Source organism: Pseudopipra pipra, chromosome 8 (genome assembly GCF_036250125.1).
Source record: "Pseudopipra pipra isolate bDixPip1 chromosome 8, bDixPip1.hap1, whole genome shotgun sequence".
In the NCBI taxonomy this organism is placed as follows: domain Eukaryota; kingdom Metazoa; phylum Chordata; class Aves; order Passeriformes; family Pipridae; genus Pseudopipra; species Pseudopipra pipra.
This window is the reverse complement of record NC_087556.1, coordinates 19,863,619-19,891,015: the sequence shown is the minus strand read 5'-3', so window position 1 is coordinate 19,891,015 and position 27,397 is coordinate 19,863,619. Positions and strand designations below refer to the sequence as shown.

At 41.0% G+C, this 27,397-nt stretch overlaps 3 protein-coding genes across 8 annotated transcripts in view; 1 reads left to right on the top strand and 2 right to left on the bottom strand.

Annotated features, from left to right (window-relative positions):
• Positions 1-20,230, top strand: part of SLC16A12 (solute carrier family 16 member 12) — a 44,026-nt gene extending 23,796 nt beyond the window's left edge. For 4 of the 6 annotated variants that reach the window (XM_064662857.1, XM_064662858.1, XM_064662859.1 and 1 more), the window contains exons 3-7: positions 1,309-1,412; positions 2,431-2,574; positions 4,945-5,536; positions 6,584-6,843; positions 7,850-14,052. In XM_064662857.1, the coding sequence (XP_064518927.1) occupies positions 1,309-1,412; positions 2,431-2,574; positions 4,945-5,536; positions 6,584-6,843; positions 7,850-8,112 (1,363 nt within the window). In that variant the 3' untranslated portion in view covers positions 8,113-14,052. Of the gene's footprint in view, positions 1-1,308; positions 1,413-2,430; positions 2,575-4,944; positions 5,537-6,583; positions 6,844-7,849; positions 14,053-18,503 lie in introns of those variants that run through there. The other 2 variants (XR_010432299.1, XR_010432300.1) reach the window with 2 other exon arrangements.
• LOC135418035 (interferon-induced protein with tetratricopeptide repeats 5-like) lies at positions 14,131-18,137 on the bottom strand. Its single transcript, XM_064662856.1, is given in 3 exon segments — positions 14,131-15,565; positions 17,289-17,326; positions 17,328-18,137. Coding segments are annotated over 3 exon segments (1,560 nt in total). The 5' UTR covers positions 17,415-18,137.
• LOC135418034 (interferon-induced protein with tetratricopeptide repeats 5-like) lies at positions 19,690-27,396 on the bottom strand. The gene is given in 3 exon segments (XM_064662854.1): positions 19,690-21,747; positions 23,253-23,290; positions 23,292-27,396. Coding segments are annotated over 3 exon segments (1,683 nt in total). The 5' UTR covers positions 23,502-27,396; the 3' UTR covers positions 19,690-20,312.
• Between the last annotated feature and the right edge of the window lies 1 nt (position 27,397).

Below are 27,397 nucleotides of genomic sequence, written 5' to 3'. Positions count from 1 at the left end.
TTGCATGAACATAAAGCAATCTGGGATGAGATTGCTTCCACAGTGACTTTGATGCCGACCGGAGACAGAGGAGCCTGGTGTGTGTGAACATGGACATTCAAAGCTATATTAGGCAGATAGATAAGCACCCTGGTAAGCGAGGAACACTGAAACAGTGTCTTGTTGGACAGTCAGTATAACGTAAATATAGTGTTTCCTACCTAAAGTTCAGGGATCTAAAGCCTAGTGTATTGGACGCAACATCATAAAAGAGGCATAAAACACTGATTAGTGTTAGTTAATGTATGAAAATGTACCAATTCCATAATAGCAGTAGAGAATAATTCCTAGTGGATTTAATTATTTTTTAATGTGTGGAATGTGTTACATCCAAGAAATGATCTAATGGCTGACACACAGTAGACCATATAGAAGAATGAAGTATGTGCAAGAAAAAAAGCTGAAGAAAGTGGTCATTCATTGATTTACTGGAGGGAAAAAGAGAGAGTGAAAAGGCATCTCTTGTTGATCCAGGAATGAGGATGAAACTATGCAGCCTTTGAATCTGCTCCCCGGCAGAGACAGGTAGAACAGTAACACTTGCTAAGCAGAGCAAAGTAACATCTCCTAGAAGCATTTTATTAAAATGTTGGAAGGTCCACGGGCTCCTGTGGTGTTTTGATTCTCTGTTTGTCAGGATTTGTTTTGCACTTGTCCATCCATGAACACGTAGGTAGTGTTTGTTCTGTAGGTACTACGTTAGCCAGTTTGTGCAGGTGTGGAGTAGCGAGCAACCAGGTCAATGAGGAATTGGAAAACTAGGGCTTTATGTTCCAGGGAAGCAACATCACAATATGGGCTATAAATTGCTGATGATAATTACAACTTCATTTAAGTTTAAAATACTGTGAGGTATAAAAACTCTAGAGGCAGGCACCCCAGCAAGAAACATGTGGTATTATAACATTTGTAATCTCTCTGGAGATTATATCTGAATTAGGCTCTACATCAGCCTAATTGTCTAATCCCACTGTTGAGTTGGACACCAGTTTTTGATTCAGTTGTTGCCAATGCAAAACAAGGATTGTTCTCATATTCCATGTCTTGTCCCTCATGCATTAAGGTAGATCTTCTCTGCCAATATCCCTTAGAAACTGTTTAAACATTTCTCTATCTCGTTGGCATATCGGCAAACCACAGATTTGATTTTTCTGGGAGCTGGAGAGGACCTTCAAGTGGGTACTTTTTATACCTGAAGAGTGAGACCTGTGTTTTCTGTGAGCAAATGTTCCATGTTCAACAAATCTGTGTTCATGTTTTTTGTCCTAGGTGCATCTCCATATTTTTTGTGGAGTTCCAGGCATACTTTGGGCAGGATTATGCCAGAACTGCTTGGATCCACTCCATTGTCGACTGTGCTACAATGCTCTGTGGTGTGTATTACCCTTTTAAGCCTAATGTGGCTGCTTTTTCATCAGTTCCATCTGGTTTTAGCATGTTCACAAGTTGGTGGAGTCAGCTGGGAGCGATACTGTGGGCTCTCTGGGGTATGGTATATCCAAGCTGCTTCCATCAGCATAGATGTGCAGGAAGGGAGTGTCTTCATACTGAAGAGAAGAAGCAGAACTTTTTCTTATGCAATGATCTAAGTTTTCAGAAATGTACTTTCGTCGAGGTCTTGTGGGTCATGTCGTGTTTGAGAGCTACTAACTGAGCATGTGTTTCTTTTGCCTTTTGGTTGGAGTCATATTTGAGACTTAGCACAGGATGTACATCTTGCCTCCAGATCAAGTCACAGTCGTCTTCCTTTTACCATACATGTATATTTACAACTACTCTTCTCCCCTAAAAGAAGATTTGATGTCAGGAAAAATGCAGCAGTTGTACCAAATTTGTTGTGGGTTTGCTTTCAAGCTATACAGCCAGGTGAAAATCCATGTCCTGTGGAAGAAGGTTAATCCATGAGAATTGCTAGAAAGGCAGAGAGACCCAGCTGCAATGAGACATAGCAACTGACTTGTGTCAGCCAGGTTATATCTGGGAAAGACTTGAAGTTACTGAGAGCTGAAGTGCAAATTCCAGGTGGGAGAAGGTTGGAGTGTTGTAAGTGTGGAGTAATGAATACTGTGGGCTGTCACTGTGGCCTCTCTTGACCCCAGCACTCCAGATTGTGTCCTGTAATGATTTTGATCTATGAAAATGGCTTCTGAGAAAGCTACTGTAAATTTCAGTTTTATTGTGACTTTCAGAAAAATTGGTTTTAGAAGGTTTTTTCAATTGTTTTTGGTGCTCATACTATTACAATAGGGGGAATGTTGGAAGATCACTCTGTGTAGCTGCTATCACCGTTTTCTCCTGCTTGCCTCCTGAGTGCTTTTCCTTTATGACTGTTGTAATGAACTGTGTATGAGGACCTGCCATTAACTACCAGCTTTGTTTGTTTCTTTGAAGCCCCGCTTGGGAGTTTAATCAGTAATCATGTATCCTGCCAAGTTGGTATCATGCTAGGAGGGCTGCTTGCATCTTCTGGACTAATTTTGAGCTCATTCGCCACCAGTCTGGAACATCTCTACTTATCACTAGGAGTCCTTACAGGTAGGATGCATTCAGCCCCTTTGTTGCTGCCAGGAACACAACACATGATGAGTGATCTCTTCATGTCTTATTGACACCCCACTGGTCTAATAGAGATACTCAGACCTGTTCCCTTCATTGAAAAAGTGGCTGCCGCTGTGAGAGCTTCAGCACACACTGAGTCTCATGTAACCCAAATGCAGCACCCTGCAAAAGCAACTCTAACTTCTGTTAGAGAGAGGACTATGGATAAAGTTCTGAAATAATGGGAGGTCAAGAAGGACTGCTGTTGCAGGTGATATATATAAAAGGTTTCCTTTTTTTGCCTGTGATTTGAGAGGAGTTTGTTAAACTAGGAGTTCTAGACTGCCCCAAAATATTTACATATTTAGGAAAAAAAGTTTAAATCAAAACATAGGAGTAAGTAAGAGGCAGAGGAGCACTGGGTGAATACCTGGCTCAGCTGTGAACCTGATTTTTGTCTACATTATATTCCATTTGAAAAACAAAAAAATTACTGGTTGGTAGAATTGTTGTAGCTGCTCTTCCATTTGTGTTCAGGTACGGTGATAATAAATCTTTGCTCTTTCCTGTCTGCCCGTGTTTGTTGTGCACAGAGGAACTTGAGAGGGGCCCGTGGTCACACTGACATTCCTTCCTCATTAATACTGACCTGGTAGCCACGGTGATATAAGACCTTGTACTTGGTCCCCTGCTGTTTAGTAATGAGTTGGTGGAATTACTGAGGTTCACATGCTGCCAACAGCTTATTTGTTTAAAAAAAAAAAAATCCTTATTGTAGCGCATGTCACTCCTGTATTACAATGTTAATCTTTGACAAATGCGTTCATAACAAATAAAAAAGCTTCTTGTAACTTGAGGGACTGTGCCACATACCATGCTGCCTCTGAGGCTTTGTTACTGGGATCTGCTGTGAATACTGAGGTGGAAAAGCAGTTGCACTTTGTACATGAAATTGTAGAGAGCCAATTCGGAAAGCAGTGAAATTCTAGTATATGGGGACTGATTGACAGAGACATGAACTGTTGGTAAAGGCTAGAGGTGATGCCCCCAACCCAGAGAGGAGGTGGGACCATAACGGGCGAATGTCTAAATCTGTAAAAGTTGCAGCAGTTGAAAACTGTGAAGGGTGAAGCAGAGGTGAGACAGGGGAGTGTCAATAATTAACAGTTCCTTTTAAGAGGTATGAAAATGTTTTCAGCCCTAAACTTTGCATTTGCACTTTTCCCAGGACATTGATTGGCTTTTTTTGGGATGTTTCCCCCTGCCAACTCAGTAAAAAAATTAATGGCATGTATGCCAAATAGAGTATAATTTTCACCACTCAAGTGATGATGTCTAGCTCAGGGCTGCTCCTCTGGCTCTGGTGCCTATACAGGTCCAGCCGCAGCTCTGTGCCCTGCTTCTTGCCTTGCCTCCTGAGGGGTGCCAGACCAGGCACCCGCCGCCTGGAGTCCCTCTAATCCACTTAATTGCATCCTGGCAGGTTTAGTGCCTGTCCTACACAGTGTGGCCTTTGAGGAGGACTGGCAAGCTGGTTACAGCACAGGGTGATTATCTCTGCTTTTGGCAGTCAGGTCTGTTTTACCCTCAATGTAGGACATGCTCCAAAACCCTAGTCAGGAACTCATTTCCATGACTGATTGGGAAAATTCAGTTTTAGTGTTAGAGCAACCACATGATGATTAAAATCTGCTCTCTGGTTCTGCAACAGAGACCACAATCTTTTTCTCAGCCCAAGAGATGAATCTTATTTGTTTACTCAACTGGATCTGGCTTTGTTTTCTGAGGCTTTTCTTCCCTCTTTACTTGTAGGCAGGGATTTAAAATGGTCAAGGCTCCAAGCAGCTGTTCCACGGAGTTTGTTTAGCTGACCAAGAAGAGGTTTTTGTAGAATATTAGTAACAGAGACAGACTCTTTGTACTATGTTTCAGAGACCTGAAAATTATTGTTCAGGGTTGCAACAGACCAAAACACAAAGTGGTGCCTCATCAGGACAGTGTGTCCAATGCCAGCATTGGTGCAGACCCTGGGGCGAGACCTCATCTTACATGCAAGAGAGGCTGACACAAAATTTCTCTGATGTTTAGTGATCATCCTTGTTATTAAGTGAACCCTATCAGTTATTTCTGAACCTTATTATCGTAGATTAGTGCTCATCAGTTAGGTTTGTCAAGAGAATGACTCTGCCACTGGAAGAAAGGAGTCATCCTAGTTTCTCGTTGCACTCTTGACTGGGCTGCATGATACAGAATCAGAAAAACTTTCTATTCATTTGTGCTAATGAAAATACATTAGGTGGTTTAATTTAATATGTTCCATATGTCATGCTTAGTATTAAGCCATCTGTACTGTGCTTTCTCTTCTAGGACTTGGTTTTGCACTTTGTTATTCTCCAGCCATTGCGATGGTGGGCAAATACTTCAACAAAAGAAAAGCGTTGGCGTATGGAATAGCCATGTCAGGAAGTGGAATTGGTACCTTCATCCTGGCCCCCGTAGTCCAGCTCTTAACTGAGCAGTTTTCCTGGCGAGGAGCTTTACTCATCCTGGGAGGTTTTGTTTTAAACCTCTGTGTCTGTGGCGCCTTGATGCGGCCCATTTCTCTTAAGGAGGATCGTAAAACTGTTCCTGAGTTTCTTGAACGGGATCGTGTCCCCGAAACAGAGAAACAAGACTTAAAGCAAATGTCCGTCTGTTCACCTTTAATCAAAGTGTGGTCTCGTGACTGTTTATGCTACTGTTCACAGAAGGAATATGACTTTTTACTGATGCCAGGCTTCATGGTGCTGGCAGTGTCAGTTTTATTTATGGCATATGGATGTAGCCCTCTTTTTGTCTACCTAGTGCCTTATGCTTTGAGTGTTGGAGTGAGTCATCACCAGGCTGCCTTCCTCATGTCCATACTTGGTGTCATAGACATCATTGGTAATATCACCTTTGGATGGCTAACAGACAGAAGGTAAGGGTTTATAACTAAGCAAATGTAAGCTTTAGCTGGTGGGAGGCTGGATGCAAGTGAGGTAGCATGTGCAACTTAAAAAAAAAACCAACATACAGTCTTAACTTTCAGAAATGCTTACTATTTAATGTTTTCATCTCTTCTGAGTTTGTTCAATTCTACTGGTTTAAGATCTTTTTTCCTGAAGAAATTATGTTTGTGCATTTGGCAGTGGAAATACAACCCCCTGCCTCAGGTATGTTGAGAGTGATTTTTTGTATCTATTTTCTAGAGGATTTCACCCTGCTTCCTCTGACTTTCCATCTCTTTTGTGCTGCTGGGAGGCACAGAAGTTATGGAAGAGGGTCAAGAGTCTGGCTGAACACTGTCAGGCACATACTCAGAAGGACTGACTGAAAATTGTTGTACATTTTCCAGTATGTAAGAACTCGCCATGCTTTGTGAACTCAGCTCACTTCAAACATCAGTGTACAGCAACTGTAAATCAGTAGATTCTGGCTAAATTAACAGGGATTTTGATTCTAAAGGATGCATTCTTTGTGCTTATTCAGTTTGTGGGAAAAATCAATTATTGGCTTTGTGGAACAAGGAGGAAGGGAATTGCCATCTTGCTTAGCTCATGCTAATTCATGTTTAAGGGCTGATTGGAAGAGTGACAGCTAAGAGAGGTATACTGCAGTATTTTATGTATAATACTGGAACATCTTGCTGAGCTGGGATGCAAAGCCCAATGAAATACTGCTTCAAACATTGAGACTTCAGAGGACTGCAAAATCCTGGAGCAGGATGGCTTCCCTCGGTAGGAGCATTCTGAAGAACACTGCAGACAGCATGGACTGCTGCTCGCCAGATGTTTCTGCAGCTGTAGCTGGGCAGCTTTCCCTATCCAGGCTCATCAGCACTGAGGTTTTAATCTTGAAGACTGTGTAATAAAATGGACTTAAATTTGAGCTATATAAGAGAGAGACTGAAGCACTGCATGCCAGGGCATAGAAACTGAGATGCTTTGTTCAGTGATATTTTTCTTTTCTGTTTTGAAATTTGCAGGTGTCTGAAGAAGCATCGGTACTTTTGCTACCTCTTTGCTGTGGGAATGGATGGCCTTTGTTGTCTTTTCCTGCCAGTTCTCCAAAACTTCCCCTTGCTTGTGCCTTTCTCATTTACCTTTGGCTACTTTGATGGAGCCTATGTAACGCTGATCCCTGTCATGACAGCAGATGTAGTGGGAACTTCCTCATTATCATCAGCACTGGGCGTTGTGTATTTCCTGCATGCCATACCATATCTAGTGAGCCCGCCTGTGGCAGGTAAGTTCCCAAATGACTTTCCTATGATCTTATCAGTACTTCAGATTTGCCTATTAGTGTGATGTAACAGGAGAGGAAGGACAGCAAATGCACACTAAATGTGGAGGTAACCTCTGAGTACAGAACTAACACACACCTAGATCTTTGTAAGTCTTTAGATCTCCCATCCCTGTCTTGATGGGATAATTTCTACATATTAGATTTTGAAAATGTAACCTAAAGGGAGTTCAATTCCAAGATTTTTTTTTTTTTTTTTTGGTGTGGAGGACTTATCTTTTAACCTCCAAACTGCTTTGAACAAGTGGGTGAGTCAGCTCCACTCCTGTTTGGTTGCCAGCTCATCACTGTAATATCTAACCATCATTTTTCCCATAGATTCCATTACAATGAAGTAAAGATGAGAGCTGTACTCCTATTAGTCTTTAGGAAGAACTTGACACAGTTTTAATATTGTGGAAGGTCAGAGATCTTTTTCAAACAGCCAAGTATATATATATATATGTCTTGTGTATTTTGTCTGCTGTTCACATCAATTCCCAATTAATCATTGCTTCTGAAGCTTTTTATTTTCCATAGTAAAAATTATTGCAAAATAGCATGAGCCCAAGGCATAGCTCACTAATTGTTTCTTTATGAGGATCTGATGCACACACTATTTAATCCCAGGACTCTGTAAGCCTGTCTAAAGACTGCCAGTTAAATCCATGCAGTTTATTTAGTTTTGTGGTGATGACTGTTGTGCCTTTTCTCATGGATTTGAGATTTGAGGCTCCAAACAAGAGCCCAAAAAATCTTATCTGCCTGCTGAGGACAAATCCCTCCCTGCCCTAGGAGGAAGAAATACAGTGATAGTGATGTAAACCTGTATTGTTTGATTGTATTTATATGTGGTAACTTGTAAGTTTACAAGTTGATAAGTTTATAAAACTCCCATTGATAACAGGATTTTGAAATTATCAGAATACTAATGGATCTTTAAAACCCCATTATTTATTTTTTCCTACAGGTTGGCTGGTGGACACAACTGGCAGCTATACTGCATCATTCCTCCTGTGTGGATTTTCTATGATATTTAGTTCAACACTACTGTGCTTTGCAAGACTAGCAAAGAAAATCAAAAGAACACATTTGCAGTCGCTCACTAGTGATACAGGCATGAAACAGCACATGTGGACAAATGGAGCAATAGCTTATTCTGTCACAGCAGAATTAGACCAAAAGGCTGTTGAATTTTTGTCTGTGGACACAAACAGCTGCAGCAAGAGGTGACAAGTGCCATCAAGATTCAGTAGGACACAGCCGTGACTGAGACAGAGGTGGCTCCGTAGTGTTACGCTGCTGAAGATACTACTCCTGTGAACCAAGGCATCTTTCAATTAGATTTTTCTGTCATGCTTTAGTTGACTAAAATCTACGTACAGCAGCAGTAATACCAAGTTAATGCAGTAATAGAAGAAAGCTAGAATGAAAATAGAGTTTGTAGATACAAATGTTCACAGATTTATTGGAAATGCAATGTCCACTCCACAGGTAATCAACAATTGGCTGTACTCAACAGAAAACGATAAAGTAATCAGTCACCAAAACTGAACAATAACATTTACATTATTTAAAAAATATTAATAATGACCCAAGCTTTTTGATGGTGTGGTATAGTATGTTTCAATGGACTAATAACACACACCACCAAAAAACCTCCACATGTGATTTATGCTGAAAGTATCTCTGGAGCAGCTTTAATTTTTACAATGTGCCTGAACTTTGTACATACATTCCAATTTAATTTCAAATATAATTTTAGACCTACTTTCCCAAGCCCTCTACAGCAAAAAAAAAAAAAATTTTTTTTTCCTCCTGGATGTCTTTAAAGCTTGAATTTCTAAAAATTGAAATCCCAGATATGATTTTCCAGCTGATCTTTGTCTTGAAGGGTGGAAGAGGTACTGTGGCAGCTCTGCTATATGAAAAGGAGTAATTTTGTGCCAGAGGACTAGGCATGCTGATAGACAAACCTGCTTTAGCTGAGTTAGTTGGAAGAATCCTAAAGGCAGCCCAGGAGACCAGAGGAGAGGCTCATGTGTTTTCAAATACAGAGGCTCTTGCTCTTGTAAAATCAGCAGCTGTTGGAGAACTTCAGAGTCCATGCAACCAGATGACTGAGAGACTGCTCCCTGTCTAGGCTATGATTAAAGAGGATTGTGCTGTGTATTGCAGTGGCAAGTCTTTCTCCTTTTGGCCCCAGGAGCTGTATCTTCAGGTGGTGCAATTTAGTCGTTTGTGCCATCTGAAGAGATGTCAGGTCACTTGTCCTTGATGGCCAGAACACAACAGCTTCAACTTGGTGGTGGTTTCCTGCTACTTGTGTGAGGAATTCACTACAGCTGGCTGCTTCACAGGAGCTAGGGACTGAATGTAGATCGTGGGTTAAATTACTGATCTAATAAATAATAGGATGTTTCTACATTTTCAGAATGAAAATGTTGTCAACAATGGAGGAACTTCACATTCCGCAATACAAATAATTTCAGTATTTTGATGGTGTCTAAAGCTGTGTTCTGTTCATTAACAAATTGATCAGAGTCCAAATAATTTTCATTAACACAGACCTAGCAGTTTTGTTAATCATTTGCAGTGTATTCAGTGGCTGCTCATGGTGTCCTTTTCCAACCTGTGCCTCGGAAGGGAAAGCAACATAGATTGATGTTCACGAAGCTGATTTAGATCAAGAGTACAGCCATAGGGGTATAATGTATTTTTTAATATATATATATGAATAGCATGTGTATCAAGTAGTTTTATTATTCAAGCATATTTCAAATATAAAATATTAAAATTGTTTGACTTCAGTTGTCTGTGATTAAATAAAGCATTTCTCGCTGCCTTGCTTCAGAAGTGCAGTCAGAGCCAGTAGGATGATATATGTGCACAGACCACAGAATAAGAGATGGGAGTGCAAAAACTGCTTAAAGGTAATGACATAACCTTTCTTCAGCTCTGCATGAAAATTGAGTCCTGGTCCCTGATATTGTTTTTAACATATATTCATTAAAAAAAGACAAAAATCCTCCATGAATGTTTCTTAGTGAGTTAGGAAAAATATGCAAATCTGGAAAAAATGAAGTGGTTTTATTAATTAATACTGATGAAGATAATGTTTTACATCTTAATGCAATATTTTAGTAGTAAAGAAGTGGGGCATAGTATGATCTACAAAGAATATAAGTAATTTTAAACAAGTTATAACCATTGTTATTTACTTTACAAAACATTAATTACTTTGTTTACCACATCATAACACGTCACTAGTTGTTCATGTCAGAGCTGCATATTGTAAAAGCCTGTTGGAATAATGTGACATGCATTTTTATTATGTAAACTATACTGTGTAATACATTAGTAGCATTTTTAATTTTTTTTTATTTCAAGATATTTTTTTCATAGGCTTTTCCCTATATGTGTTTAAAGTAGTACTTCTTGTTTTAAATATCTTATTTAGCAACAAACATTCAACTGGTTTTATACACAGACCTTTTGTAGAAAATAGAATTCTTTCAAGGTTTTCTAACACTGTTTCTGCTCTGACTTAAGTCAATGGGGAAAAGCTTACATACTGACATGATGCTTTCTGTGCATAAAACACACTGTGAAATACCAGCCCTGTCATGAATGTCCCCACTAAGAAACAGAAGGAAGCGTTAACAACCTGCAAGCAGAAGAAATGGGAATACAATTCAGGCTGGTGAAACCTTACACCAGACTTCTACCTCCTAATCCACACAACCCAAGCTGAACGGTTCATCTTTATCCTGCCATGTGATATATTTCAGGCAATGCATTGTAGAAGTCTCTGGCTTACAATATTTTTAAAGAATGATTCATTGTATCTGTAATATTTTTTCAGACGGGATAATAATAATATTTTTTCAGACAGGCTGTCCTTCAAGGAGGAGATTTCCTGGCATGGCACAGTGCAGCAGTAAACTGAGATAGCTGGACTAGCTGTGAGCAATTTGCCAGACTTACACTGCATGTTCAATGATCTTAGTGGTCTTTTCCAACCTTAGTGATCATGTAATTCTATGTTCCTGCCAGCCCTGATGGATACAGGTATCGATGAATATAAGCTTGGATGGAGCACTGCACTGCTGAGCCTGTCTGGCTTCCCAGGATAGCGTGGTTTGACTTGACTGGGGTAAGATCTGTCTGAGACAGGAACAGAAAGATTCTACCTCAGATGAATCCTGCCTGGAATAATGCTCTGTTCTGTGCAATAGATGGAAATTCAGTGTAAGTACTGCTTACAGCTGCTGAAGTTATGCCATCTGTTTCCATTCCATGAAGTTTGAATTGGGGTAGTAATAATTCTTTTGAAATTATTTATGTTCTAGAATTTGTGAAATTATTTATGAAATTATTTATGTTCTAGTGATAATCTGGGACATTTAATAAATTGTACATTGAAAAATTGCGTGAAGACAACATTGGAAAAGTACCTTCCACTGAAGAATTGCTCTTTTTTTCAGAAGAAACATCCTTAAAGCATTCCTTTCAGCTTGGATAATAATTTATCTTCTGAAAAACAAAGGCTGTTTGTGCTACTATATGGGGAATATATTTTATATTGCCACAATAATTCCTTGTTTGCTTTCTAAAGTGTTACAAATTTATGTGAGAAGAAAGAGCTTGTTTAAGTGAAGTTGTTACAGTCCTTCATGGTCAACATAGCAAAGTCCTAGCTGGGATTGCCTCAATAAACAATGCCTTCTTCTAAGTGACTATTCTGGTATATTTCAGTAGAATTTTTATATAATTTAGAAGGTGCTTTTGATTCGTAAATTAACACTTCCTGAAGGGTTATCTTTAGTCATTTTTAACCTGCACCACTAGCATAGTCTCCGGCGATATAATTCATACTTGGGTGCGAATTGAGAGGGGTTCGGCTTCTATGTGGTTCTGTTTTTGCGCAATGGACTTGGATGCTCCAAACTGTCTTTCATTTTGTCCGCCTCCCACAGCTCAAGCTCAGCCTCTTCCCCACGTTGCTATGCCAGGCGGCGCAGCAGCACCACCCTGTGGGAGATAACATTTCTCCTCATTTACAAGACACACAGAAGGCTGTTCGTACGGAACATCCCCAGGTATTACGGCGATCCAGCTCAGTCCTTCAGAGTCCGAAGGAGGTGAGGCACAACAAATACACTTCGTGCATCACTATGTCCCTCAGTCAGTTTATTTGCTGTGCAGAAAATTGAACCACTCTGACTCTTCATAAAAATTCAGCTCACATTTTTTCTCAAAATAATTTCTAGTTTATCCTTTTTTTCTTTACAAGTTTTTTTTTCCCAGGAGAGGTCCTGGTGGCAGCATGTGGAGGGGAGAATAGATGTGCCACCACCTCTTTCTCAAATCGTTCTCTGCTGTCCACCACCCTCTATGCCCTCAGCAGGGTTTGGATAGCCGTGATGCTGAGCTTAGAAACGCTCAAGATTGAGAAAGGCAGTGAGATCACCTAACATACCCTTTTGCCCACATAGCTGAGCACATCACCATAGGTGATGTTCCTGACTTCAACCCCGCTGATCTATCTACCAGCTTCCAGGAGTGCTCTGTCAGTCCTGCTCCCAGTCCTTCCTCTTCTCTCTCCTCACTGTTCCTTTCTGAGGTAGGGCTGCCTTTGTAAGAGAGAAGCTGGCAGGTGGCTGGGAAACAAGGACGGATTTTTCCCCAGCCCTTTCTTATGCAGAAGGCGTGGTTGTATTATGTACACTGTTAAGCTCCTGATCACTTTTGATCATATTATGAGAGAGTCCCTGAGGGAGAGCTGAGAAGGAAAAGGTTTATTCATGTTTTCTGATCTGGCACTGTGCTTTGCACTCTTTCAGGCTTTCATTCTGTCCATACAGGGGTGCTGTTGTCAGGGCAGGAATATTTCAGGATGGCTGGGAACTAAAGTGCACAGCCTTCCTGACATGGGTTCTGTCACCAGTTTGCTTCATGCTACACTACTGGCTAGGGCTCAGAAGTGATTTGGAATTACAGCATTAGTTTTCCCTGAGCACCATGGTCTATCGTACGAAGGCACGCTACTGTGGAATTAGGCTGGGCTGTTGTAAAGCATATTGACTTTTAGTTAAATATCTGAAGATGATCACCTTGTCCACCCATTCTGTCATTTCAGCCCTTTATCCCATTTACCAGACTCTGGGGGCACCCACCCCACTTTCCACATGCCCCTTGCATTCTGCTGCCCTGCTCTCTGGTGCTCATGCAACTCCTGTCTCCAGCTGTGCTCTGCCCTCGGTGCCCACTTTAGTTCATTTCTTGTGTGTGTTTGCTACCCATGGCTTGTTTCACAACCAGGGCCACAGATAGCCATCTCTTTGGCAGCTCAGGGACTGCCTTTCCTCCCTCTCCAGATGTTTGCTGTAGTGGCTCCTGACAGTGTGGTTTTGGGTAAACGAGACAGGTGCTGTTTTGTGCACAGTTTGATTCTCTGGTGCAACGCCTCTGAAGCCAGTTTTGCTGAGACCCCAGGGAAAATAAATGGGGTTATCTACTGAGTCTTTCATATCCTGCCAAAACTCTATCCCTGTTACTTTTCCAAATGGCCATTTTCCTTTTACCTAATCTACTAACAGGAAGACTGGTCAGCAGAGAGATACCAGAAGCAATAGTTGATAGATTTAATACCCTTTCGTAGTTCACAACAATAATACACATTTTATAAGTTTTATAGCAAACAATGTTTTTTAATATTTTTCATAATTAAACAGCATACAAGTTAGTAAACTGAACAAGCCTTCAACAAAAGTTCCTTCTACAAAAGATATTTTTGAAATACTTGAAAAAGCATCAGAAATTCCATTTTGGTTTAAGCATGCCTTTCAACTATCTAGACAAAATACTACCATATGATTCCCTTATCTTTTTCTCAGTAGAAGGTAATATCTCATTTTTAGCTTAGAAGTCCTGTGTTCTACTGATAATCATTTAGACCCGTGTTAGCATTGAAGACCTAAGTTAGATGAGCTATTATTGTATAGCTATTATTATATATTATATGTTACATTATATAGCTATCTAAGTGTGCTCTCTGTTAGCAAATGAACAGTCATTGTCTGCAGTTTCTACATTATGATCAGAAAGCGATACCACCCATGTTTCATCTGGTCATAAAGTCTACCTTAAGACAAAAACCAACCAACCAACCAACAACAAAAGTTTAGGGAGTCTCTTGAAATGTCCTTGGGTTTGGAGTTTTTTGGGTGTGAAGGATTTTTGTGAGCTTTAGCTTGAGATAGAGAGTCGTAGCTCAAATAATGCATTCTGATATTCTTCATTATTGTGATCCAAAGCAATGGCTTTTTCATAGCACTCAATTGCTTTTTGTTTCTCACCATTTAGCTTATGAACGAGTCCAAGTGTTCCAAAATCTCTTGCATTTCTTGAACCTCTCTCAATTTTTTGTCTTAACAATCTCTGCACAGCTTCACTGCACTTATTTCTTCCAAAAGAATCTCTTTTCATTTTCAGCCCTTCTATATAATACTCAATGGCTTTTGATTCTGACTTCATGTGAAAACGCTGAAAATTGCCATAATGGTAGTAGAGCTCTTGTTTTTCATGACAGAGTAGATTATTTCTCTGAAACAGTTCCTGAAATATCTTTTCTGCTTCTTCATATCTCTTGCCTAGTGCATACATGTTTGCTACGTCAGTATGGGCAGCAACAAATTTTTTCTTTTGGTCTGCCACAAATTTAAAATGAGAAATGGCAAGTTCGATGAGTCTCTCCACTTGATCTTGAGGTGCATTTCTTGTTCTTTGCAATTGAAATATTTTTCCTCTGTAGCAGATTCCTAGTTGGTGATGCAAAAAGCTAGAATTTGGTGTCAGTGCTAGGGCCTTTTCCAAAATCTTCGCTGCCTTGTCCACTTCTCCTTTCCTTCTGTAAAATTTAGCAGCATAGCGCAGGAAATAAGGAAGATCAGGGGTTTTTTGCATCGCTTCTTCAATGTACCTCTCACCTTCATCAGCTCGATTTAAGTCCTGAAGTTTTAATGCAAGTAATGCCATGACACAAGTATCCTCTGGATTCAGTTCCACTGCCCGCTTCAAGGCCTCAGTGGATGGGCTTGTGTCTTCACCACATCTGGAAGCTAAGTTTTCCCAGCGATACAGTGCTGTTGCATAGCCAGCATTAAAATCTGGGTTATCGGGATCATCCTTTAGAGCATTTTCAAAGCAATTCTTTGCTCTCTCAAAGTGTTTCTCCCCAAAACTTAATAATGCCCATCCTTGCTCAGCATAGACCTCTGGAAGCTGCATCTTCCCATCAGCAGTAATGGAAAGCTTTTTGCAGCTGTTTTCCACTTTGCTTACATAAGTTTGAGCTTCTTCATATCTCTCCATGTGGTAATAGATCCAGGCATAGTTCCCCCAGGTAACCAGACTTCTCCTGGCAATTTCATCTGGGTGACGTTTTTGAACAATTTCTTCAGCTTTCTGGAGATTTCTCAGAGCTTTCTCATTTGAATTCTTTAGGTGACATATATAGGATAGCAGATTATAATTTGTTAGGTTAGATTCTGTGAAAAATTTGATCCGATCAACTATTGTTTCCTCTAGGTGATCAAGATCTACATCCTGCTTCAGCAAAGTCCATGTAAAATGACATTGTAACTGCAGCAGGGAAGTCTTCAAGGAATGCTTGGAAATGGTACTAGAAGAAATCAAAGAAAAACATACTCTATTTGCCTTTTGCTGTTCTTGTTTTTAAACCACAAACAAACAAACAAAACATGAATGTTATCCACATTATTCTCATACTGAATCCAAAACACAGCATTGTACCAGCTACTGAGAAAAAATTCTTATCCCAGATGAAACCAGGACATTCCCTCTCTATTTTTCAACAGTTTTTTCTTCCCAAATCACCCAGATCCCTTAATTCCCTGCCTTTGGTGCCCTCCCCAAACATCCCATAATAAGTCTCATGCAATCCCCTAATGCTTTTCCTCACATCCCATAATGTGTCCCATATCCCTAAGCAATTTAAACTGTAAGGCACTCCTGTAGACCCCTGGTGATGCTGGGTGTCCCCCCAGCCCGTGGTGCTGATCGTCCCCTGGAGTAGCCCTAGAAGGGCTGGGTGGTGGCTTATGTTCCTGACTGAGGCACTGGGGAGCTCTCACCTGCCCTTTGGCCTCTGTGCCACTCCTGAGTGCCTGGGGGTGGGCTGATGGCTCTTTGCCTGGGAGCACCCAGGGCAAGGTGTTACTTGGATTTCTCCTCCTGCCATTACCTGCATATGCCTCTGTGTGGCTTCACAGACTGGCTTTTATCACACAGTCTATCAAAGACACATCTTTACAACACAGGGAAGATGACATTTTAGTAAGGGAGAAGGAATCATATTATTACTGAGGCTTCTCACTTGAGTCCTTCTTTCTTCAAAAGACTTCTCTGCTGTCCCTCCTGTAAAACCTAATGTCTAACAGCCTGTGTGGCACACTGTGTGCTGCTGCTCAACTGCACAATCATGTCTTTTGGGTAAAAAAAGGAGTGAGTGGAAAGATTGCAAAATAATGAGGAGTCAAACCAAGGAGGAACTGGGAAGCAATTCTTTTAGGTTCTGGGACAATGGGAAGGAAGGACATGTTTCCACCCAAACCATCTGACACAGAGGTTCTGGAAAAAGGTCAGTAAAGGTACTTACAACAGCTGTTAAAGCATAAGTTTGTCTTGCAAACTTCTTTGCCTTTCTCAAATAATCTCCTCTACCTAACTGATGTTTTGATTGGTATTAACAACAGTTCCTAATTACAAAGCTGTACGTGAGGTAATTACAGTTCTTCTGGGATGAAGGGGAAGTGAGAGTAAGTTCCCGTTATTACCATATCTTGTTAGAAAGCTTTGGCTACAGGTGAATATCACAGAACAGGTGCTGGCTCCCAAATCAGCAGGAATAGATTGAAGCCTTTAAATAGTCCTATTCAATTCAAAACGAAATATATGTCATTTTTTATTGCCTCGCTTGAGAATCATGACAGTGTCCCTGGCTGAAAACAACAATGGAGACTAATTAATAAAAAGAGATTTGTGGAAAGTGAATATTCATGAATGTCACAAACCCAACTTCAGGATAGAGATTAGACGTCTCTGTCTGGGCACCAGCCTGGATTTCATCCCCAAACTACATGCACACAATCTTTCTGACTTTCTGTTCTGTTTACAGAAACTGAACCTTGTTGGAGAAGCAATAACATGACAGTATTCAAAAGCATCCTTATTTTATTTTGATTCTTCTAGTAAATATTCTGTAAAATATTTTTGTTGTTTCAATGCTCAAAGTCCCTCACTGGTTACATTTATGTAAATAATAAGCATTACTTTCCTGTGGCATAGAGAAAAAGCATCTTTCAGGGACTGGGTTGCTATCTTACCTCATGGTTTTCCTTCTCTGCTCACTTGTCTTCAGGTAGCTTCAAAGCTGAAGGAGTGCTGCTCACTGTTGTTATGCTTCCCATTTTATAGAATCCAACCATCATGTGGTCTGTGACCACTTTCATGGGAAACAGAAAGTGAAACTTCAGCTTTTCTCTGAGTCAGCCAAAGAACAGGCTGCAGTTGGAGAGTCAAAACTGCTGCACCGATAAGCTGCTCTTTTTCAGCCTGGCTCTGTGCCTTATATTACTTTGTGTTGTGGAGAATGTGGCAAAAGCTCCTAGTGCTTCCAGCATTTACTCTGTTCAAAGGCAGGGGTATCTATGATAGAGGGAATATTTCAGTCTAGTGTGGGCTGGCCTGGTTATCATGTACAGGCTCAGGAAGGGTCATTTCCTCCTCTTACCTCTGCACCTTTGCACACCTACGTCATGCTTTAGGCTCCTATTTTATTGATGTTGAGTCATGCACATAAGAACCCTTTATCGCCCCTGCGCTCCTTCATCCTGTGCCTCCACGTCACAAGGTCGGTTATACCAGGCCTGTGTTTCTCTGGACTGTGTCATTGTCTGAGAGTACTAAATATCTCATCCCACCTGCAGGAAATATTTGTCACTTCTCCCTACATAAACCCAGAGTTAACCTTTCGTAAATCAAGTTCAGTTCAAGAAACTGCTGTCACAGTTGTGCCAAGCAAAACAAAGTCACAGGTGGATCAGGACAAGGTCAAACTGAGCAGACCTGGCAAGCCTCAGTCCCAAGGCCATGCAAACTCAGTGCAAAGCTTATGGCCTGTTGGGAGCAACAGCAATGCTGTGTTACAGAGCTATACACATGGTAACAAAGAGAAGGGCACAGCTTGGGGACTGGAGTATCTATGGATATGAACAACTCATTGGTGCTTAGTTTAAAAAATAAACAATGCAGACTGGTTTAGTAAAATTTGTTCTGTAAATAAGTACTTTAACGGCATTATTACTGCCTCTTTTTTTAATAATTAGATCCAGACTAATTATAATTCTTGCATTAGACTATTTATTACTATGTAATATGCTACTTACTGATTGTAGACTGATTGTCATTGTAGTAACAAAAAAAATCTTTATAAGATTTGTTTCATCTTTACCCGTAAATATCACAGAACCTCTCTCCATTCTTGAATTATCAGAATACTAATGGATCTTTAAAAACCCATTATTTATTTTTTCCTACAGGTTGGCTGGTGGACACAACTGGCAGCTATACTGCATCATTCCTCCTGTGTGGATTTTCTATGATATTTTAGTTCAACACTACTGTGCTTTGCAAGACTAGCAAAGAAAATCAAAAGAACACATTTGCGGTCGCTCACTAGTGATACAGGCATGAAACAGCACATGTGGACAAATGGAGCAATAGCTTATTCTGTCACAGCAGAATTAGACCAAAAGGATGTTGAATTTTTGTCTGTGGACACAAACAGCTGCAGCAAGTGCCATCAAGATTCAGTAGGGCACAGCCATGACTGAGACAGAGGTGGCTCTTTCTTTATGAAAGAGTCTCTGAGGGAGCGCTGAGAAGGAAGAGGTTTATTCATGTTTTCTGATCTGGCACTGTGCTTTGCACTCTTTCAGGCTTTCATTCTGTCCATACAGGGGTGCTGTTGTCAGGGCAGGAATATTGCAGGATGGCTGGGAACTGAAGTGCACAGCCTTCCTGACATGGGCTCTGTCACCGGTTTGCTTCATGCTACACTACTGGCTAGGGCTCAGAAGTGATTTGGAATTACAGCATTAGTTTTCCCTGAGCACCATGGTCTATCGTACGAAGGCACGCTACTGTGGAATTAGGCTGGGCTGTTGTAAAGCATATTGACTTTTAGTTAAATATCTGAAGATGATCACCTTGTCCACCCATTCTGTCATTTCAGCCCTTTATCCCATTTACCAGACTCTGGGGGCACCCACCCCACTTTCCACATGCCCCTTGCATTCTGCTGCCCTGCTCTCTGGTGCTCATGCAACTCCTGTCTCCAGCTGTGCTCTGCCCTCGGTGCCCACTTTAGTTCATTTCTTGTGTGTGTTTGCTACCCATGGCTTGTTTCACAACCAGGGCCACAGATAGCCATCTCTTTGGCAGCTCAGGGACTGCCTTTCCTCCCTCTCCAGATGTTTGCTGTAGTGGCTCCTGACAGTGTGGTTTTGGGTAAACGAGACAGGTGCTGTTTTGTGCACAGTTTGATTCTCTGGTGCAACGCCTCTGAAGCCAGTTTTGCTGAGACCCCAGGGAAAATAAATGGGGTTATCTACTGAGTCTTTCATATCCTGCCAAAACTCTATCCCTGTTACTTTTCCAAATGGCCATTTTCCTTTTACCTAATCTACTAACAGGAAGACTGGTCAGCAGAGAGATACCAGAAGCAATAGTTGATAGATTTAATACCCTTTCGTAGTTCACAACAATAATACACATTTTATAAGTTTTACAGCAAACAATGTTTTTTAATATTTTTCATAATTAAACAGCATACAAGTTAGTAAACTGAACAAGCCTTCAACAAAAGTTCCTTCTACAAAAGATATGTTTGAAATACTTGAAAGAGCATCAGAAATTCCATTTTGGTTTAAGCATGCCTTTCAACTATCTAGACAAAATACTACCATATGATTCCCTTATCTTTTTCTCAAGTAGAAGGTAATATCTCATTTTTAGCTTAGAAGTTCTGTGTTCTACTGATAATCATTTAGACCTGCGTTAGCATTGAAGACCTAAGTTAGATGAGCTATTATTGTATAGCTATTATTATATATTATATGTTACATTATATAGCTATCTAAGTGTGCTCTCTGTTAGCAAATGAACAGTCATTGTCTGCAGTTTCTACATTATGATCAGAAAGCGATACCACCCATGTTTCATCTGGTCATAAAGTCTACCTTAAGACAAAAACCAACCAACCAACCAACCAACAACAAAAGTTTAGGGAGTCTCTTGAAATGTCCTTGGGTTTGGAGTTTTTTGGGTGTGAAGGATTTTTGTGAGCTTTAGCTTGAGATAGAGAGTCGTAGCTCAAATAATGCATTCTGATATTCTTCATTATTGTGATCCAAAGCAATGGCTTTTTCATAGCACTCAATTGCTTTTTGTTTCTCACCATTTAGCTTATGAACGAGTCCAAGTGTTCCAAAATCTCTTGCATTTCTTGAACCTCTCTCAATTTTTTGTCTTAACAATCTCTGCACAGCTTCACTGCACTTATTTCTTCCAAAGGACTCTTCTTTCATTTTCAGCCCTTCTATATAATACTCAATGGCTTTTGATACTGACCTCATGTGATAACGCTGAAAATTGCCATAATTGTAGTAGAGCTCTTGTTTTTCATGACAGAGTAGATTATTTCTCTGAAACAGTTCCTGATATATCTTTTCTGCTTCTTCATATCTCTTGCCTAGTGCATACACGTTTGCTAGGCCAGTTTGGGTAGCAATAAATTTTTTCTTTTGGTCTGCCGCAAATTTAAAATGAGAAATGGCAAGTTCGATGAGTCTCTCCACTTGATCTTGAGGTGCATTTCTTGTTCTTTGCAATTGAAATACTTTTTCTCTGTAGCAGATTCCTAGTTGGTGATGCAAAAAGCTAGAATTTGGTGTCAGTGCTAGGGCCTTTTCCAAAATCTTCGCTGCCTTGTCCACTTCTCCTTTCCTTCTGTAAAATTTAGCAGCATAGCGCAGGAAATAAGGAAGATCAGGGGTTTTTTGCATCGCTTCTTCAATGTACCTCTCACCTTCATCAGCTCGATTTAAGTCCTGAAGTTTTAATGCAAGTAATGCCATGACACAAGTATCCTCTGGATTCAGTTCCACTGCCCGCTTCAAGGCCTCAGTGGATGGGCTTGTGTCTTCACCACATCTGGAAGCTAAGTTTTCCCAGCGATACAGTGCTGTTGCATAGCCGGCATTAAAATCTGGGTTATCGGGATCATCCTTTAGAGCATTTTCAAAGCAATTCTTTGCTCTCTCATAGTGTTTCCCCCCAAAACGTAATAATGCCCATCCTTGCTCAGCATAGACCTCTGGAAGCTGCATCTTCCCATCAGCAGTAATGGAAAGCTTTTTGCAGCTGTTTTCCACTTTGCTTACATAAGTTTGAGCTTCTTCATATCTCTCCATGTGGTAATAGATCCAGGCATAGTTCCCCCAGGTAACAAGACTTCTCCTGGCAATTTCATCTCGATGACGTTTTTGAACAATTTCTTCAGCTTTCTGGAGATTTCTCAGAGCTTTCTCATTTGAATTCTTTAGGTGACATATATAGGATAGCAGATTATAATCTGTTAGGTTAGATTCTGTGAAATATTTGATCTGATTGACTATTGTTTCCTCTAGGTCATCAATATCTACATCCTGCTTCAGCAAAGTCCATGTAAAATGACATTGTAACTGCAGCAGGGAAGTCTTCAAGGAATTCTTGGAAATGGTACTAGAAGAAATCAAAGAAAAACATACTTACTCTATTTGCCTTTTGCTATTCTTGTTTTTAAACCATGCATGATATACTTTAAAGGCAGACAATACCTCACCTCATGCCCCTAGTCCACAACACTTCAAATGAGCCAAAGCTGTGGGGAGCCATAGGTCTAAAGTGCTGAATAGTTATTTTAGTAATTCTCCTTGCCTGTATATGAGGACATCTCTTATACTGCAACAGAGCTGGTGTCCTGGATGTTAAAGAGGAGGGCTGGTCTCTGTGGTAAAGCTGGCACACCTCTGGGCCTCAGAAACATATATCCTGTGCTGGGAACAATTGCTGAAGCCTACCCAAAAGAGGTTCTCTTAACATATAGAGAAAGTGATTTAGTGCCTTTCCTATGTCTCTATACATTTTATGGCTTATGTTATAAATTTAATTTTGAATTTCCTGCATTTGTAAATCCTCATTTGTCAGATCATGGCACCATTCTTATCTTATAGTTATACTATCATACCCAGGAGCTGGATCCTAGATCACAGCAGTCTCCCTGTTTGACAGCATTTGGATGTACAGGCCCACTCCACTTGCTGGTACAGACCACATGCTCACTCACTAACCCTATGGCTCCTCAGAAGCTGACTTTGGACATCCAGTGTCTGGTCAGGGAGCCTCTCTCTCTCCAGGTGCTTCACCCCTAAACAAATACACACACTTACTGACCCTGTTTACATACAACTAACTGGTCCTTAATACCCCTTTGTCCCTGTTGAGGTTTAAGCCCAGCTGGGAACTAAGCACTTTGCTGCTGCTCACTCATCCCCACTCCCCACCCTGGTGGAATGGGGAAGAGAATCAAAAGAAAAACTTGTAGGGTAAGACAAGAACAGTTTAATAATTGAAAAAAAGTAAAATCTAATAATAATAGTAAAAATGATAATAAAAGGGAAAGATAAATCTCAAGGAAAAACGAGTGATGTACAATAAAATTGCTCACCACCTGCTGCCTGATGCCAGACCCCGTCCCCACACCCCAATCAGCCCCTCTTCTAAGTAACTCCCCCAGTTTATATATTGAGCATGACATTCTATGGTGTAGAATATCCCTTTCACTGGTTTTAGTCACCTGTCCCACCTGTGCTCCCTCCCAGCTTTTTTTGTGCTCCTCCTCACTGGCAGGACATGAGACACAAAAAAGTCCTTGACTAGGATAAACATGACTTGGCAACAAAAAAACATGAATGTGTTATCCACATTTTTCCCAAACTGCATGCACACAATCTTTCTGACTTTCTGTTCTGTTTACAGAAACTGAACCTTGTTGGAGAAGCAATAACATGACAATATTCAAAAGCATCCTTATTTTATTTTGATTCTTCTAGTAAATATTCTGTAAAATATTTTCTGTTGTTTCAATGCTCAAAGTCCCTCACTGGTTACATTTATGTAAATAATAAGCATTACTTTCCTGTGGCATAGAGAAAAAGCATCTTTCAGGGACTGGGTTGCTATCTTACCTCATGGTTTTCCTTCTCTGCTCACTTGTCTTCAGGTAGCTTCAAAGCTGAAGGAGTGCTGCTCACTGTTGTTATGCTTCCCATTTTATAGAATCCAACCATCATGTGGTCTGTGACCACTTTCACAGGAAACAGAAAGTGAAACTTCAGCTTTTCTCTGAGTCTGCCGAAGAAGCAGAACAGTCTGCAGTTGGGGAATCGAAACTGCTGCACAATAAGCTGCTCTTTTTCAGCCTGGCTCTGTGCCATATATTACTCTGTGTTGTGGAGAATGTGGCAAAAGCTCCTAGTGCTTCCAGCATTTACTCTGTTCAAAGGCAGGGGTTATCTATGATAGGGGGAATATTTCAGTCTAGTGTGGGCTGGCCTGGTTATCATGTACAGGCTCGGGAAGGGTCATTTCCTCCTCTTACCTCTGCACCTTTGCACACCTACGTCATGCTTTAGGCTCCTATTTTATTTGTGTTTGGTCATGCACGTGAGCACAGCCCCTGCTTTTTCTCCTTCATCCTGTGCCTCCACATCACAAGGTCTCTGCTGTTGTACCAGGCCTGTGTTTCTCTGGACTGTGTCATTGTCTGAGAGTACTAAATATCTCATCCCACCTGCAGGAACTGTTTGTTGCTTCTCCCTACATAAACCCAGAATTAACCTTTCGTAAACCAAGTTAGATATAGGCAGTCAGTTCAAGAAACTGCTGTCACAGTTGTGCCAAACAAAACAAAGTCACAGGTGGATCAGGACAAGGTCAAACTGAGCAGACCTGGCAAGCCTCAGTCCCAAGGCCATGCAAACTCAGTGCAAAGCTTATGGCCTGTTGGGAGCAACAGCAATGCTGTGTTACAGAGCTACACACACGGTAACAAAGAGAAGGGCACAGCTTGGGGACTGGAGTATCTATGGATATGAACAACTCATTGGTGCTTAGTTTAAAAAAATAAACAATGCAGACTGGTTTAGTAAAATTTGTTCTGTAAATAAGTACTTTAATGGCATTATTATTGCCTCTTTTTTTAATAATTAGATCCAGACTAATGATAATTCTTGCATTAGACTATTTATTACTATGTAATATGCTATTTATTGATTGTAGACTGATTTTCACTGTAGTAACAAAAAAAACTTTATAAGATTTGTTTCATCTTTACCCATAAATATCACAGAACCTCTCTCCATTCTTGAATCCATTCAATTTTTAAACTTGAGAGCATCTTGTTAAAAAACATGTTTAATTTTTAATTTGAGGTGTCCCCCCTGCCCTGTTTTGTAGGAATAAGCAAATAAAAATTCATATAAGGCTGCCTCAATTGGCTTCTTTTGTGAAGTTTTTAGTGGAGGATACACAGGTTGTCCCTCTGTCCTAACAAGCCAGAAATCACTTATATCAAACCTCATTATCACCTCAGAATTGCTGCTGCTGCCATCATGTTCAATCTCCGCAACTACAGACAAGAATAAATGGTATTCCATGTTTTTATTTATAAATTTACATAACCTCTGACTGCCAATTTGTAATTGAGAATTGTAGGTTCTGGCTTATAAAACTTTATCTTCTGTGGTATGAACAGTCTATATCCCCACCTTCCCACATATGTAAGGCAGAGAGAACCTCTGGATCTGGTGGTAAACTGCACTTATCCTCTGGGTTTGGCCAGGTTGTGGCTCCGTCCAACTGGCTCCAGTGACCCTGGGCTGTTCGGGGGGAAGCTGGGGCAGCCACTGGGGAACTGCTCTTTTGGAGACCGCTCCTGGCAGCATGAGTTCCAGTTGCATAGAGTGAATTCCTGGCAGGCAGCGACTCTCCAGGACAAGGCTGTCTTTTGCCTTTCCCTCTTCTCCTTCTGTTCCCTCCTTTCCCTCTTCTTCTTTTTCCTTCTTTCAAAAAACCCCCAACAAATCGGTCTTACTTAGAACTTCTGGTTTGTATCAGAATCTGGAGAGCCTTAGTAACACACACCCCGACACCTCTTTGTGTCTCATTTGAGTGACTGTGTGTGCATGTGTGTGTTCAGAGGGGTTGTTGGAGTTGATGTTTCAGAGCTCAAGAAAAAGGTTAGTACAGCTACTACTCTGAATAACCTTCAAGGTTCTAGCAACCAGGTATTTGGTAAGTGATGAAAAGAGGCAGTGAATTGAGAAGGAAAATGGATTAGAGTATCTACACATATTCATGTATTTTATGGAAAATAAGTGTTGCAGGTAGTTGCAGAAAAGTGTGTTTATAAGATATCTGAAATGCCAAAATCAAATGTGGACACCAATGATTCATTATGCTACTAAGTATCTCTGGATTTCTGATCTCTCCTGACCCAGGTGTCTGTTGTCTTTGGTATATTGCTTGGTACATATGGGAAAATGCAGCAATCTTCCAGCTGGAGTGCAAAAATTTGCTCCAGTTTCCTTGTTTTTTATAAATTTAGTTGCATCTATATGCTATGGTCTGACACAAATGCCTATTAAATAAAATAAATGCAGGAAAGTGCTTAAAATAGAGTAAGAGAACAGTTATGCAATGCCTTTCTGCAGTCATCTTTGTAACTTGGTGGGCACTGCACAGGAAAATTCAGAAATCCTCCTACATCCCTGCTGGTTTCAGTTCAGGGAAAGCTGTAGCTGGGCAGACTGCCATCAGGGAGAGCTGCACTGCATAGCAGGAAATGCAGAAGAAGCTTCTTGGAAAACACGTGTCCAGAAATGGGCGGGGAACAACAACTGCATTCGTATTTTATACAAAGACTTTACTTGAGTGTTCTGTACATACACAAGAATAAGAAATGGCTTCAAAAATATCTACACGTTTTGTGGGAGAAAACTCATATCTGGACATTTCCTTGGAGCTGAAAAGGATACTTGCTGACAAAGAATTTCTCCCTCATATCATTAGCCCAGCCAAACAATTGCCTGAAATTTTCATTATTAAAATAATGTAAATGAATGATACCATTAAATGGTATGAATGGTATAAATTACAGGATCACTTTAAATATCCTATATTATGCAGGTTTCAATATAGCCTAAGTTAGTATATAATTACTACATTTGAAAGTAGCAGCTGTGGCATTTTATAATTTGAGTTTTCCCCTAGGAAGGAAAAATGCTCTGTAATTAATTTGACAAAACAACCCAAGTGAATCGCCGAGCAATATTTTTGTTACCCAAGTTCTTTAAAACCAAACAATCCTAAGAAATGGGATCCAGGAATGCAAAGGATCACATAGTGTCATTTGTATCTACTGACATATCAACGTATCAAAACAAGGATATGCTATGAAAATTTCAATGATTTTTCGATTAAAATCTTAATGCTTTCTAAATAAACAGAAACATTTTAGTTCCTGACACCCTCCTGCTCTACCACTGTGTGTTTAGTATCAGGTTTCTGTATTATTCTATGGATATGGGCCTGGCCTAATAACATGAATATTTATATTAAAGGATTGAATTTGGTCCAAGTTTTTTCAAGCCCAGTCACATATTCCCTGACCACAGACACGCTTCTCTGGGAAATTATAGCTACGCAATGCAGTGCCTGCCAATTAGTTGCCTCAGGTTTGCAGGAAGCAGTGATGATAACCCTGCTGTAACTGCGTGCCGGCGTGTAACTTAAGCCCGTTTGTATTAGGTTTGCTATGTTTAGACGATGCTCACAGATGATGGACGAGCGATCTGTTTGTGTAAGAATGGCAGTGATTGCTGGCAACGCTGTACACTCCTTAGGAAGGACCGGCGGCTCCCGAGGCGCAGGTACCCGGCACGCTGGGGAGGCATCCCCGGGATGCTCCCTGCGGACAAAGGGAGAGCCCGCGGCGGGCGCGGCTCATCCCCTCCCTCCTCGCTGCTGCCGCCGCTTTCTGCCTGGGGCCTGCTGCGGGCCGTCAGGAACAGACAGCAGACCCTCGCGGGGCGGCTCCGTGAAGGCTCTGCAGGCTCTGGAGTGCGGGCAGATGCAGAAGACGAGGAGGGCTGGGAAGCAAGTCCACGGGCGCCGTTCCGGAGGCTGAGCGGCTCCTGCAAATGGAGCCCAGGGGGAGGCGGGGGGATCCACATGGTATTGCTGGAGAAACGCTGAATCACGGCGGCTCAGGCGGCCCAAGGCCGGGCGGGCGGTGCGGGCGGGCCCCGCCGCCCATAGGCCGCGCCGCTGG